This window comes from Melopsittacus undulatus, chromosome 4, assembly GCF_012275295.1.
Source record: "Melopsittacus undulatus isolate bMelUnd1 chromosome 4, bMelUnd1.mat.Z, whole genome shotgun sequence".
Classification (NCBI taxonomy): domain Eukaryota; kingdom Metazoa; phylum Chordata; class Aves; order Psittaciformes; family Psittaculidae; genus Melopsittacus; species Melopsittacus undulatus.
Genome location: NC_047530.1, coordinates 37,079,767 through 37,092,279, shown reverse-complemented (window position 1 = coordinate 37,092,279; position 12,513 = coordinate 37,079,767). Strand labels below are relative to the sequence as shown.

Genomic DNA, 12,513 nt, shown 5'->3' with positions numbered 1-12,513 from the left:
GAGTGGGATGGACTGAGGTTCTCCTCCCCTGTCAACTTTAGTTTAAAGCCTCTGCACCAGTTTGGCAAACCTGTGACCAAAGCTGCTCTTCCCCTTGACAGATGAACCCCATCAGTTCCCAGCAGACAAGGTTTCTCAAAATGTGTCCCATGTTCTAGGTAGCTGAACCCCCAGCTGTGGCACCACTCCTGTAACTATTTGCTGATTTGCCAGATTTGACTGGCCCTTTCAAATCCCTTCCCTTTGGCTGGTAAAGATTATAATGAAGAACAAGACTGAGCAGCCTATAGTTGGACAGACATGGGCTTTTGGGAAAGGGTCAGCATGCTCTCTACGAAGGAAAATACTGTCTTCATATCTCCCCAGTCTTTGGAAGAGGTGAATAAGTAGGAGGATAAAGGTAACACATCAGATACATTTTGATTTTCAAAAAGTCTTTAACAATGTTAAATACTTAAAGTTACAAAAGAAGCTAATGTTGCAAAGAGACTGGACAACACAGCCTATTACAAGGTGAAAGCTGGTTACAGGGTAGGAAAGAAAGCATTAAAAACCCCATCCATTACCATGACTTGTCAATTAATTCATTTATTAGTCAAACAGTATTTAACTGTTAAATAAATGGGACATATTTAGTGTTACAAGAAAATGTTTTTAAGCTGCTTACTAGTTAAAGTCAAGAGGGATACTGAATTTGTATCTCCAAAACTGACACTAGTGTGAACAGTAACTGGAAGTTAAAGAAGTTTGATACCAATTACTAGGTGAATAAAAGTGGTGAAGTTATTCTATATTTTATTATTACTATTTTATTTCCACATTTCATTTCAAGCACCAATGGAAACAAGCACAATAAATACAGAAAGTGAAAGAAAAACGTGTTTTATTTGCATTGAGGCAAAAGGAGCTCATCTCATTTAAATCAAAGAGATGGAGAGCAATTGATTTTAATCAAGTTTTTGAGAATTTACAGGAAAAAAAAACAAAAACTCATGCCTATAACACCAGTAAATGTTTGGATTTCCTATGTCAAAATTCTCTCTTCCTTCAGATTTGGCACAATTTTTTATTGCCCATTACCACATTAGAGATCTTTACTTGTCATAATGTCATATCACCTATGTAAACATCTGGTTTATGTGTAAACTTCAACAAGTAGTTGGGAAAGCCTATTTTATCCACCCAAAAAAAATACGTATGAACTAAATATCAAATTAATTACATCATATTCTATATAATACTGTTTCAACAAGATGTACAGCCTGTTGAATTAATAACAAAAAGGATACAGAAAGCAGATGTGCAGTCATGCATTAGTGTAATAACATTAAAAGGCAATAGCAAAAAGGTAAATATATGTATTTTTTAAAAGTATACTCACCAAGACAAAAAACAAGGCTGTACTCTTGGTTCATTTTGGTAGTGTAGGATTTCTTCTTAGCTCAAGCTAGAAGTGTTAACTTTTGAGCATATTCACCTGTTACTGTGTTTGGTAAGAGATATTTTGACAAAAATACAACATGTGGATTTGAATTTTGTGCAATTTTTTTTTTACCTTGTCAGTTCAAATTCTTTATGTGGAAATAAAAACTCTGCTCCCAAAAGAACCATGCAGGGTAAGTGGGAAGAAATATTTGACACTAAATAGAATAATCTCTGCAGGAAAGAAAAGTTCGGCAGCCTATGTCAAGGGACAGAGTTAATACTATTTTTACATGTTTTTTTGTTGCTTCTTTGTTCACTTTGTGCTCAAATTGAGTGTAGAAAAGTAGTCATATGGCAGCCTGGAAACCTCAACATCACCAAAGATTTCCTTTATTGTTCAATGTGGCTTTGTAGTGCAGAGCAGAATCAACCTCAACCATTCAGAATGGAAACTGAAATCACATCTCAAAGTTGCTACTAATGATTTCAAAGTAATTATAGTATCATAGTAATCAAAATTACTGTTCTTTTTCTTCTAATTATAACTTAATCCACAATCTGTCATTTTTACAAACTGCAGCTCACATTAAAACATTTGCTGAATAACAAAAGCTCTTCCTTGAAAACAACACTGCTTTACATCTAGTCAGGCAGCTTGTGCATATCAGAGCACTGTCAGGACAGACATGGAAATGGAAATATGGCTACAGCTTATCTGTGCCTTTAATGCACTGCAGAATCTCAGGCAGCACTAGAAACAGCAAGTTTCTTCAGATGATCCATGAACACTTGCAAACTGACATCATCAGTGAGAATGGGTGCTCCAGACTCCTACAAAATAAAAGGAAACAAGGGAAATTGATTATACACATTGTGAAGAAAAAGCATTTTAAGGCACAACAGGTTCCAGTAAATAAACACTATAAATTTAGAAAGTTCTTAGAAGTGTATCATTGATGAAATCCTCTGACAAAATCAGCAGACTGTACATTTACATACATTTTCATATGTTTACATAAATTAAGGCATAAATGACAAAACTCCCTTCCATATTAATGCATATGGCAATGAGCTGCAGCATAGCAAGATATTTACATCAGCCATACAAAACTTCAAGCTTCTGACAGCTGCCAAATAGTAACTTACAAATCTTTAAAAGTAAATAAAACTTCTATACCACAGTTTCTGTATCTTTCCTGCCTCAGAGGCGGTGACAAGGATAAGAGAAACTGAAACATGCAAGTGACACAACTAACAAATCAGTATCTGTCATTGAAGCTCAGAGATATCAAAGTAATAAAAGCAGGAAACAAATCCACCAAGGGTCTAATTTGACACTGAATGAAGGTCAACCAGCTTTTATCAAGGAAAGCTGGGCCAAACCTCTCCTACAGCTCTGTGCCACCTCAGAGAAACAATAAAAACATGTGAAGGTCATGCCACTGCAAAATCAGACCACAAAGGATTAAAAACAAACAAGCAAACAACAAAAAAAAACCTCACAATTTTTTGGGTGGATTTTTAGAATTTTTTTATCTCAGAAGTAATTTTCAGAAATCCTATTAAGTTCAAAATGGCCATCTTTTAATGACTATTTTAAAACAAATTCAAAGTCTAAATAGACCAGTAGTCGGCAACTCTGCAAATGCTACATAAGGATTCTCTTTACATCATTTGAAACTGATCTGCCATTACTTGCATTTATAGATGCACAAACAATTCATAGAAACCTCAACAATTCAACCTTTTCAAAGGTACAAAGCACCCATAATTTCCAAATTATATTACAACTCTGTGAACTCTTACATCTTCTGAAAACACAGACATGAAAGTCTTAACTAGGATACTTAGAACTGGCCAAAACCAATTCCCAGCTAATGATCAAGGGTCAAACCCAGGAGCAGTAAGAGTTCTTAGATCACTACAATACACTTGATACAATATACAGCCACACTCCGGGGAAGTCCACTAGATCATTCGCTAGCTGATTCGCAAAATGTGAATAAAGGATGTTCTACTTGCAAGCCTGCCAAATGCTATCCCTGAGCTCTCTAGGAAGCCACAAGGAAACTACAAGTAGTTTAATTCTGAGGCAGGATATGATTTGCCACCTTGTGTCTTACTTGTGGAAGGACAGTATATCATCCCCTAGTAAATAAACCACAAAGGAGATGATGGACCCCTAAGAAAAGAGATCACTCACAATGACTGCTAGTGGTAATCCAGGGTAATTAAAACCAATGCACAGACTTATTCCTGAGTTGAACACCTCACCCAACACCTGCACACAGGCAACTGTTGTCACCCTGCCTACCACCAACAGCAGTGGGCTTACTCTGAAGACTAGAAATCCTTCATTATAGTCAGTAAGGGAGCAGAGTATTTTATCTGCTGGGGAATAAAGTGAAAACCATCAAGGTCACAATGCAGAAGTCATAGAATCATAGAATAGTTAGGGTTAGAAAGGACCTTAAGATCATCTAGTTCCAATCCCCCTGACATGGGAAGGGACACCTCACACTAAACCATGTCACCCAAGGCTCTGTCCAACCTGGCCTTGAACACCGCCAGGACTGGAGCATTCACAAATTCCTTGGGCAACCCATTCCTCTGCCCCACCATTCTTACAGTAAAGAACTTCCTCCTTATATCAAATCTAAGCTTCCCCTGCTTAAGTTTGAACCCATTACCCCTTGCCCTGTCCCTACAGTCCCTAATGAAAAGTCCCTCTCCAGCATCTCTGTAGGCCCCCTTCAGATACTGGAAGGCTGCTATGAGGTCTTCATGCAGCCTTCTCTTCCCCAAGCTGAACAGCCCCAACTTTCTCAGCCTGTCTTCATATGGGAGCTGCTCCAGTCCCCTGATCATCCTCGTGGCCCTCCTCTGGACTTGTTCTAACAGTACCATGTCCTTTTTATGTTGAGGACACCAGAACTGCACACAATACTCCAAGTCTGAGAAGTACATGAGAACTGGCTTTGATTTGTCACAGATCACCTCAAATTTTGTTTTCTGTTCATTCAAAATTTTGATCCAAGACATAAAGTGAGAATTTAAATTTAATTAACAGTGTTTTGGTGACAGCTACTGGGCATTTTATAAGATTTGCGCTACTAAGCTCTTCTTTCATTTCAAACTGCAAATCCCCCACAATTACCAAAACAAGAAAAGATATTAACAAAAAAAAAAAAAAAGCTGAAAGCAAAGGCAATCTCAAATAAATGTTATAGCCAATATAACCTGAAAATTTCTACCACATCTTCAAGGACTAACCAACACAATACAGCTGCAGGAAAAGTTTACCATTATCTTCTGAAAAGGTTTTCTATATTATATAAGACAGCTACTTACTGAAGTTTTAAAAAATCTTTACTTAAAAACCAAACTAGTCAACCCATCACCTCCTGAAACATGGTTTCAGTGGTGTGTGGGTGCCCTCTTCAGGTAAATGTGGACCAACAGATTTTTCTATAGACTTTCAGCCATGCACAGAACAAACCTACATGTAACAATACAGGAAACTCATGAGAAAAACAAGAGCAAAACACATTCAGTTCAGAATTTTCTCCCAACAGTTATGTTTCTCATTTCATAAACTGCATTTGGTTCAACTTTGTTCAAAAAACACCCTGCAAACACAAGAGGGTATTATGTTGATCACATACACTGCAATGCCACTAGGGAGATAGACCATTTCTTATGTTACCCTAGAACTGACTTATTTTCAACATTAAAAGCGAAACCCATCTTTTCCAATACGTATCAGAGAGGCTTACTTGTCCAGCATGAACAGTTTTCTTAGAGATCAGCTCAAGCATTGTTTCATTTGCTTACTAATTAAATGAGCAGGAAAGAGCTGTCCTGTACTGTTGGAAATACCAAACTTCAAAAATTTCCAGGTAGTGTCTAGATAAAAACAAGACCTTTCAAACTACAGGATTTGTGTGTATGTTGTGTAGGAAACATGATGAAGAGCAACACTAACAGATTGCTGGTTAGGTTATCGACTCCAGAAGCAAGACAGCTGGGTTCAAATCACGCTGTCCCTGACTCAGTACAAAGTTTTCAAGTATTTTCGCTCTAGATCTCGGTGCTATTCACTGCCAGAGTCTTTGTCAGAACCAACAGCTCCCCATGAAAAAGTGCCCTGATGACACTCATCTGACAAACATCACTGCTATAAAATTGCTATAGAGTGCTCACACTCATCACCTGAACATTGTATGCCCTTCAGCAAAATACAATTACAGTTAATATGTAGCTTCAATTTTCTGATGCCATTACATTTTCATGAGAAAATGACGCTGCCCCAGCATTCACCCACCACAGAGTTTCTCTTCCCACTATAAAAGCTAAATGTGGAAGGAGAACATGGAACTAGGATGCAGCATTCAAGAATACAAACTGCTTTAGAAGGCTTAACTTTCAAACTCTCACACAACTTCCTTCCTAAAGACACAATTTGAAAAACTGATTCCTGGTCACCTGGGCCACAAACATTCTGAAAAACATCAGTACAGTGGTACTGGTGTACTTTCCAGTTCTTGCTTACAACTAATTTAAAAACTTATTTCCCCTAATGCAAAAAGGTCCCTCTGTGTTTACGTGTGGTGTTCTCATTCTAGGTGATCTGAACATATCTGTATAAGAAAAATGGCTAGACAAGAAAGCAGCCTAACAGAAGCTTAAAATAGCAACTACACCATTTTTGTCTAAAGAAATTGCATTCATTTTTCTTAACTTTTGCAGTTCTGGTGACATCAGGCCAAAACTGCATTTCATACAATCACAGAATGGCTAGGTTTGGAATGCTCCAGGAATGGAGCATCTACAACTTCTCTGGGCAACCAAAGAAGATTCTTTTTCAGTTTCAAAACTCAGATATTATTACTTATATGTGCACAATGTGTCACTTGATTTCTGAAATAGAGAAAAAGAAAATCATGCATACAAGTTTCATCACCAGATTCACACTTACCTGTCCCCACGCATACATATTGTTATGAGTCTGAGAAGGGTTCACTTTAGAAAGCAGGAAACGAGCCTTTAAAAAACAAACCACAGGCAATAAATTAGTCTTTTTCAAACAGAAGTTTTCTACATTTAGAAAAAAAAATACATATGTATAAAATAGAGAATTTCTGTTACTTGGAGATAAAAACATGGAGAGATACCTATTCAGAAGAACAAGTAGCACCTCTATAAATAAAGCCACTCCCTGGCTTTGATAGCTATAATTCACAACTGCTAACAACTTTACAATGCAGCAGAAAGTACCCTTTTGCCTTTTTCTAACCACGAACAAAGTCAATGTGAATATCAGCAAGATATTACTTAACAAATTAAAAAAAAAATAGTAACACAAAGAATAATTCTGGTATTGGCCCTGAGGCCCTGGCAACCACTCTCTGCTTTGTCCTACACATCTCATACAAGGACTCTCAGAGTCCAAGTCAGTATGGTTAAAAATGGCAATACTTATCAGGAGTCACAGATCAGGTAAAAAGCTACTGTGAGATATCTGGCTCTGTAAAAGCTTTAAAATTAAAAATGTTCACTTGCAATTTACATGTGTTTTAGCACAGAAATGCATGCTCACTAAAAAAGAAACAAAAACAAACAACAAACAAACACACTCATATTATTAACACATCACTTCCTAAATTATAATATATATTTTACCATACCTGGCTTCCTCCATGTTCTGTATCAATGTATCTGGGCATTGGAAATCTGGAATGGAGAATTTCTTGAGCATCGTCTATTGGAGCTTGTAGCAAGTGGTGAAAGTTTTCATATTCCGGCATATCTTGGTAACCTGATTTACGCCACTGAGCTATGGTCTGGGGAGAGGAGAAGAAAGAGTTTAGAACTTATCCACCAATCTTTTTTAGAGGATGCACAGATCTTTTCAGTAAAGGATGTACCACTGCTAGCCTCTTTTCGATCATTCACCCTTTTCTGCCCTATAGTATGCAAGTTATTTTTTGAAAGCCAAGATGTGCAAATAACATGCCACTAGATGTTTGGGTTTTTTTTACTAACAATTTGTGGTCCACCTTTCTTTCCTTTTTTGTAATCCCTTATATGCTAAATATTTAGTTCATGAGGTCAAGGATACTATTTACAGTTCTGTAATATCCATGTCTATGACACTTAACAAAAAAATGTTTATACTGCTACTTATCTTTCAGGTCCTCTAGCACAGCCTCCCAACATTCCAGGAGTCCAGCTGGCTACTCAAGGTCAGCTCACTGATACAGGCTGTTACTGGGAAAGACCTGGACTGATCCTCAGCAGATTTTCCTCCCTCCTTTGCTTACCAGCCGCTTTTAAGCTGAGGCTCTCATTCCTGGTTCCTGCCTGCACCACAGTGCAGCCATGCCTATACCTGGATGTGCCGCCCACTCACATGGGCCTCCAGCCAGGGACTTGACTGCCCAGCTTGAACTGGCATCTGCCTCATTCCCATTGACCTGTCTGGTGATCTGGACTGGTGACTGAGCCTGGCTACTGCCCAAAGACTGCTCTGCTTCCCTTGCTTGTGTATCAGGGGACTAGGTCCTCATTAGTGAAGCCTATGCCTGCCTTGCAATCATACTCAGTTCCCTGCTCCCCTTCCCTCAGGGAGTAGCCCTCACCTGCTTCTTCTTGACAGCATCTTACAAGAATATACAATACATTTTTCTACTTAAGAAGTTAAAGTTTAGTAACTATTTTAAAAAGTGCAGCTATGAGGATATGATCCAGAACAGCATTTCTCAAACTCTCAGCTGTGAACTATTTACAGCTGCAAAGCAATAAAAAGCAGCAGCTCAATTCCTCCAGGGAAGTAGAGCACTAGCAAGTCACAAGCATTTACATTTCCAGTACTGGGGAATATCTATCTACCTAACTGCCAGGAGCAGTTTCATTCCTCCAGGACAGTGCAGATGAAGGATGATTGTAAAACTTGGTGTTCTGACTCCCTATCCCTGAAGAATTCATTTAGAGGTCTACAACAAATGACTGAAAAGGGAAGGTGAAACACATGGTGCAGGGAATAACACTCTCAAAAGTTGAAAAACATTGATCTAAACCAAATAGTTGCGTATTGAAGCTAATTCATCTTAAACCCATCATAACAAACAGCAGCAAAACATCAAGTACTGTCAGGCACCCGTGCATAGGCATATTAAGTTACCAAACTACAAGCATGAACTAGGAGTCTGGTATCAGCTATGCAGATGAGAGGTCAAGCACTGGAGCATGTTAGAACTGCCGCTTTGCTATCATAATGCAGCACTCCTATAGAAAGAGTGTTTATGTAAGAATCACAAAATCTTACCTCTCCATGATAAATAAGGATCTGGAAAAAGGTGTCCATGAGGAGAATCCGATCTGGTAAAATGCTGCTGCTGTCCAGAAGAACAGGCTGAGATTTAAAAATAAATAAGAAATTACCAACTGATGCAGAATTGAGCAATCAGATGGCATTACCAGCTTTTGAATCAGACACTGAATCTTAGGAACTTCTTCGATCACTAACTAAAGCTCCATATTTGGTTGTTGTCATGTTATACATCTGTAACCCACACAATCTCATTCTAAAGTTATCCAGCTTGATTCTATGCATACAACTTCATGAAAGTAATAAAAAACCCTATTTAAGATCTGAAATCTTGTTGATTATTATGCACTTTTCCAGTCCTTCAAGTACCTCCATATTTACTTCTACAATGTCATTAATTCAAATGATATTTCAGTGTATAAACATTCAGTAATTATCCAAGTATAAGATTTGGTGGTTGTGGTTGTTTGGGTTTTTCTAGTCTTGTCCTTGCAGCTATTATTACTGTGCACATATATGCACCAATACTGGTGGATGATTCATGATTTATGAAACCAAACATGACACTTAAGGTTTTAATTCACCTTTTTAATTAATTTTTAATGGCAGTGACACTATACTGGCACTTTATTATTTAATTGCATCAGTACCATATAATTTACTTGGATCAATCTTATTAGGGATACAAAAAAATATTAACTACTCCAAGAATTTGAAAAAAAAATAAAAATTATTCATTCTACATTGAGGTGTGAAGCTCTTGATAACTTATCTCCTTCCCATTACCTGACTGTTATTCATACATGGGAGAATGATCTTACACCTGTGAGTAGCTCTTCACAAACCACCTCATTGTTTTAACTCCACTTTTAAACATCTTTTCTTATTCCATGAGATAGTCTTAAAAACAAACAAAAAAATTCTAACACTTTGAATTCCAATCTGCCAAAATCCTTGCCTTCTGTGTTTATTTTAACTGTCTTACCATTCCCTCACTCTCTCTTATATATCAGACAACTTTTGTTGTCTCCTATCTTACACTTCTTTCACAAGCTCCTTGGAAGACCATCTTTCTATTTTAGGTTTATATAGAATGTGTTGTGATTAAGGTCAGCTGGAAGGTTCTCTACTAAATATATCTGTATATATACTTATAGACACACGACAGTAACCACAGCAAAATTAAAAGCTTTGGATGAGGGTGTTATGATAGAATTCTGTACATCTAAAAAAAAAACCCAAAAACTTATAACCTGTTATTATGTTATATTTAATGATACCTCTGGAGGTCCATTAAATGAGTAGGCATAGAGAATTGGCTGAACCATGATAAGTGACTGGGTTAAATCTTGACGCATAAAATGATGACGATAGTATGAGCTCTCATCTGGACTGTTATTAAAAACTTGTAAGAAAGGAGATCTTCGCAAGTGAAACATGAACTGCAAAATAAAAAAAACCCACACATTTGACCTTTCACAGATAAAAAGGAGACTTGTACAAAGACATATTTTTCACAAACTACACAAGACCAATGTCACAACAAAATTGAATTCTAAGTCCGTCAACATTTCTAACTTGCATATGCACCTCTGCCAGTTTTTCTATACTCTCCTGAAAGAGAGAGATCATAAACCTACAAAGCAGCTTTGAATTAAGAGTAAAGTTTACCATTTCTTCTTCTCCAGTATTAACTGATAAATAGTATGACTGAATATTACCAAACTTTTCCTTTACTGGAAGTTCTACTGCTCCTGTCAGGGAGGCTGCTATGTCTGAACACACAAGTTACAGTATGCAAAACTAAAAACATTAAAAATAGCAAAGCTGAACTTCATTAGCAGAGTTGAAAAAGCAAATCCCTCCATTGCTGAATCAATCTTTCCACAACTCGTAACACCTTGAGACAGACTGGAAGGTAACTAAAACAGAAACATCGTGAAGTCTATGAAGAGTCCAAAAGCAACGTACCTGGAGCTATGAAAATGAAGGAATTTATCAAAATGGATTATTAGCAAAGAAACTATTCAAAGTCTAATTATTTTAAACTATTCAAAGAAACTATTAATCCCTATAGGCACACCTTTCTCCTACTCACCTGTGGGTAAAGTGAAAAGGTTTCTGAAAATCTGAAAGAGCTTGGATCATCCTTGTGATATTCTCCAAATTTCTGACACTGGAGTAAAAGAAAAATTTATCCCAATTAAGAAACAAATTTGCTTGGTCATGCCATTACTGTAAGTTTGTTTGGTTTTAAGACATATGATGTGAGGTGCTTACAGCTTTATAAGCAGACAGAAACCTACCAAAAACAGTGGTTTTGCTATGACCCTTTCCTTGAGTATGAGGCTTTAATGGCTTGCTATTTTTTTCCCCTCTCTAAAATTGCTAAGCAGAGTTAGATGATTAACTGGAGAGCACATTTAAAATAAATTATTAATATTACTTACAAGTAAGTAAAAACAACTTTTGAAAATAAAGAAATTCCACATGACTTTCTAGATACTTTGACTTTTTTTCCTAAAAATATTTCATCTACACTATTATTATAGGCAACAAAAAGTAGAGAAAGCTTCATTTCTGCTAATCTAAAACTAGAATTTCAACTGCTGCCAATTCCCAACTGCTGATGATTGAGAAAACATTAATAAACAAATCAAAATCAAATCTGTTCTTTTTCCAGTTTAAAAAGAAAATCTTAGTTAACTCTACATACCCACTTGAGGAAATGAAGCATTCAGTTTGTTTCTTGTGTTGTTTTATTTTTAAAGAAACAGTCACTGAATACCAGTCATTTAAGAATGACATGTTTGGAGACAAGAAACCAGTCTGATTCTTATAATATAGTCCTTCTTACCAGTCGTATCAGTTGCCTGTCCAGCCACCTAAGCACATCAGGCCCCTCTTCTGTCTCTGCCCTATACACTGCCAATCTAGCCATGAGAATCGCAGCAGCTTCCTGGTCAAAAGATGCAGCAATGTTTTGGATTTGTGTCTGTGCATCTGCCCAGCTGCAAAAACAAAAATACAACTATTTGCATCACAGTGAAAGGAAAGAAGAACCTCAAAATACCCCTTCAAAATTAAGGCAGAGAAAGCAGTTACCAGTTTAGCAAACTCACACTAGAACTTCAAAAATCTACAGAGTATATATGAGCAGCCTCTCAATTAACCGTTCTTTAATTAGAAATATCTTTTATTCACAGAGATGTCATGCAACCAGTAAAACAAAATGCCACTTACAAAACAGTTGTGTTTTTAAAAGAATTTATTATGAAAGGTTACAGAAAACACTGTCCATGAAGCTAACCACATGTTCCCACACTAACAATTGCCTTGCGCACCTTTGCTTGTTCTTTTCAATTTACAAGATGTACTATTAATCTGCCCTTTTATCAGTTGCCAAAAATATTTTACTAATGTAACTAATGTAAGTTAACAAGATACTCATATCAACAGTAAGGACAATGCTTTTTTTGGTAAACTGAATTTTCCATTGTATTATCCAACAAATAATTACTTCATCTTAAATTAAATGTCACTGGACATTGAAAAATGCCTGCACAATATTAAACATCACTTTCTAAAACTGTGGAATAGATTAAATCAAAGAATCTGCAGGTAAAAAGTTATACATTGAAGAACAGGTATTTTCACATACTACAAGCAAAACTGAATTCCACAGACAAAAAGAACATTAACCACAGCTAAGCTGAACGTCATTAGTAAAGTAAGTGGAAAAAGCAAACCTCTCCATT

At 36.8% G+C, this 12,513-nt stretch overlaps 1 protein-coding gene across 3 annotated transcripts in view; it reads right to left on the bottom strand.

Annotated features, from left to right (window-relative positions):
* Window positions 1–779: 779 nt before the first annotated feature.
* The window catches only part of SEC23A (SEC23 homolog A, COPII coat complex component), a 28,749-nt gene continuing 17,015 nt past the window's right edge, over window positions 780–12,513 (bottom strand). For all 3 annotated transcript variants that reach the window (XM_031048834.2, XM_034062608.1, XM_005148911.3), the window contains 7 exons: window positions 11,613–11,766; window positions 10,854–10,931; window positions 10,036–10,197; window positions 8,753–8,839; window positions 7,113–7,268; window positions 6,404–6,469; window positions 780–2,256 (listed from right to left, as the gene is read on the bottom strand). In XM_031048834.2, coding sequence (XP_030904694.1) covers window positions 2,167–2,256; window positions 6,404–6,469; window positions 7,113–7,268; window positions 8,753–8,839; window positions 10,036–10,197; window positions 10,854–10,931; window positions 11,613–11,766 — 793 coding nt within the window. In that variant the 3' untranslated portion in view covers window positions 780–2,166. The remainder of the gene's footprint in view (window positions 2,257–6,403; window positions 6,470–7,112; window positions 7,269–8,752; window positions 8,840–10,035; window positions 10,198–10,853; window positions 10,932–11,612; window positions 11,767–12,513) is intronic.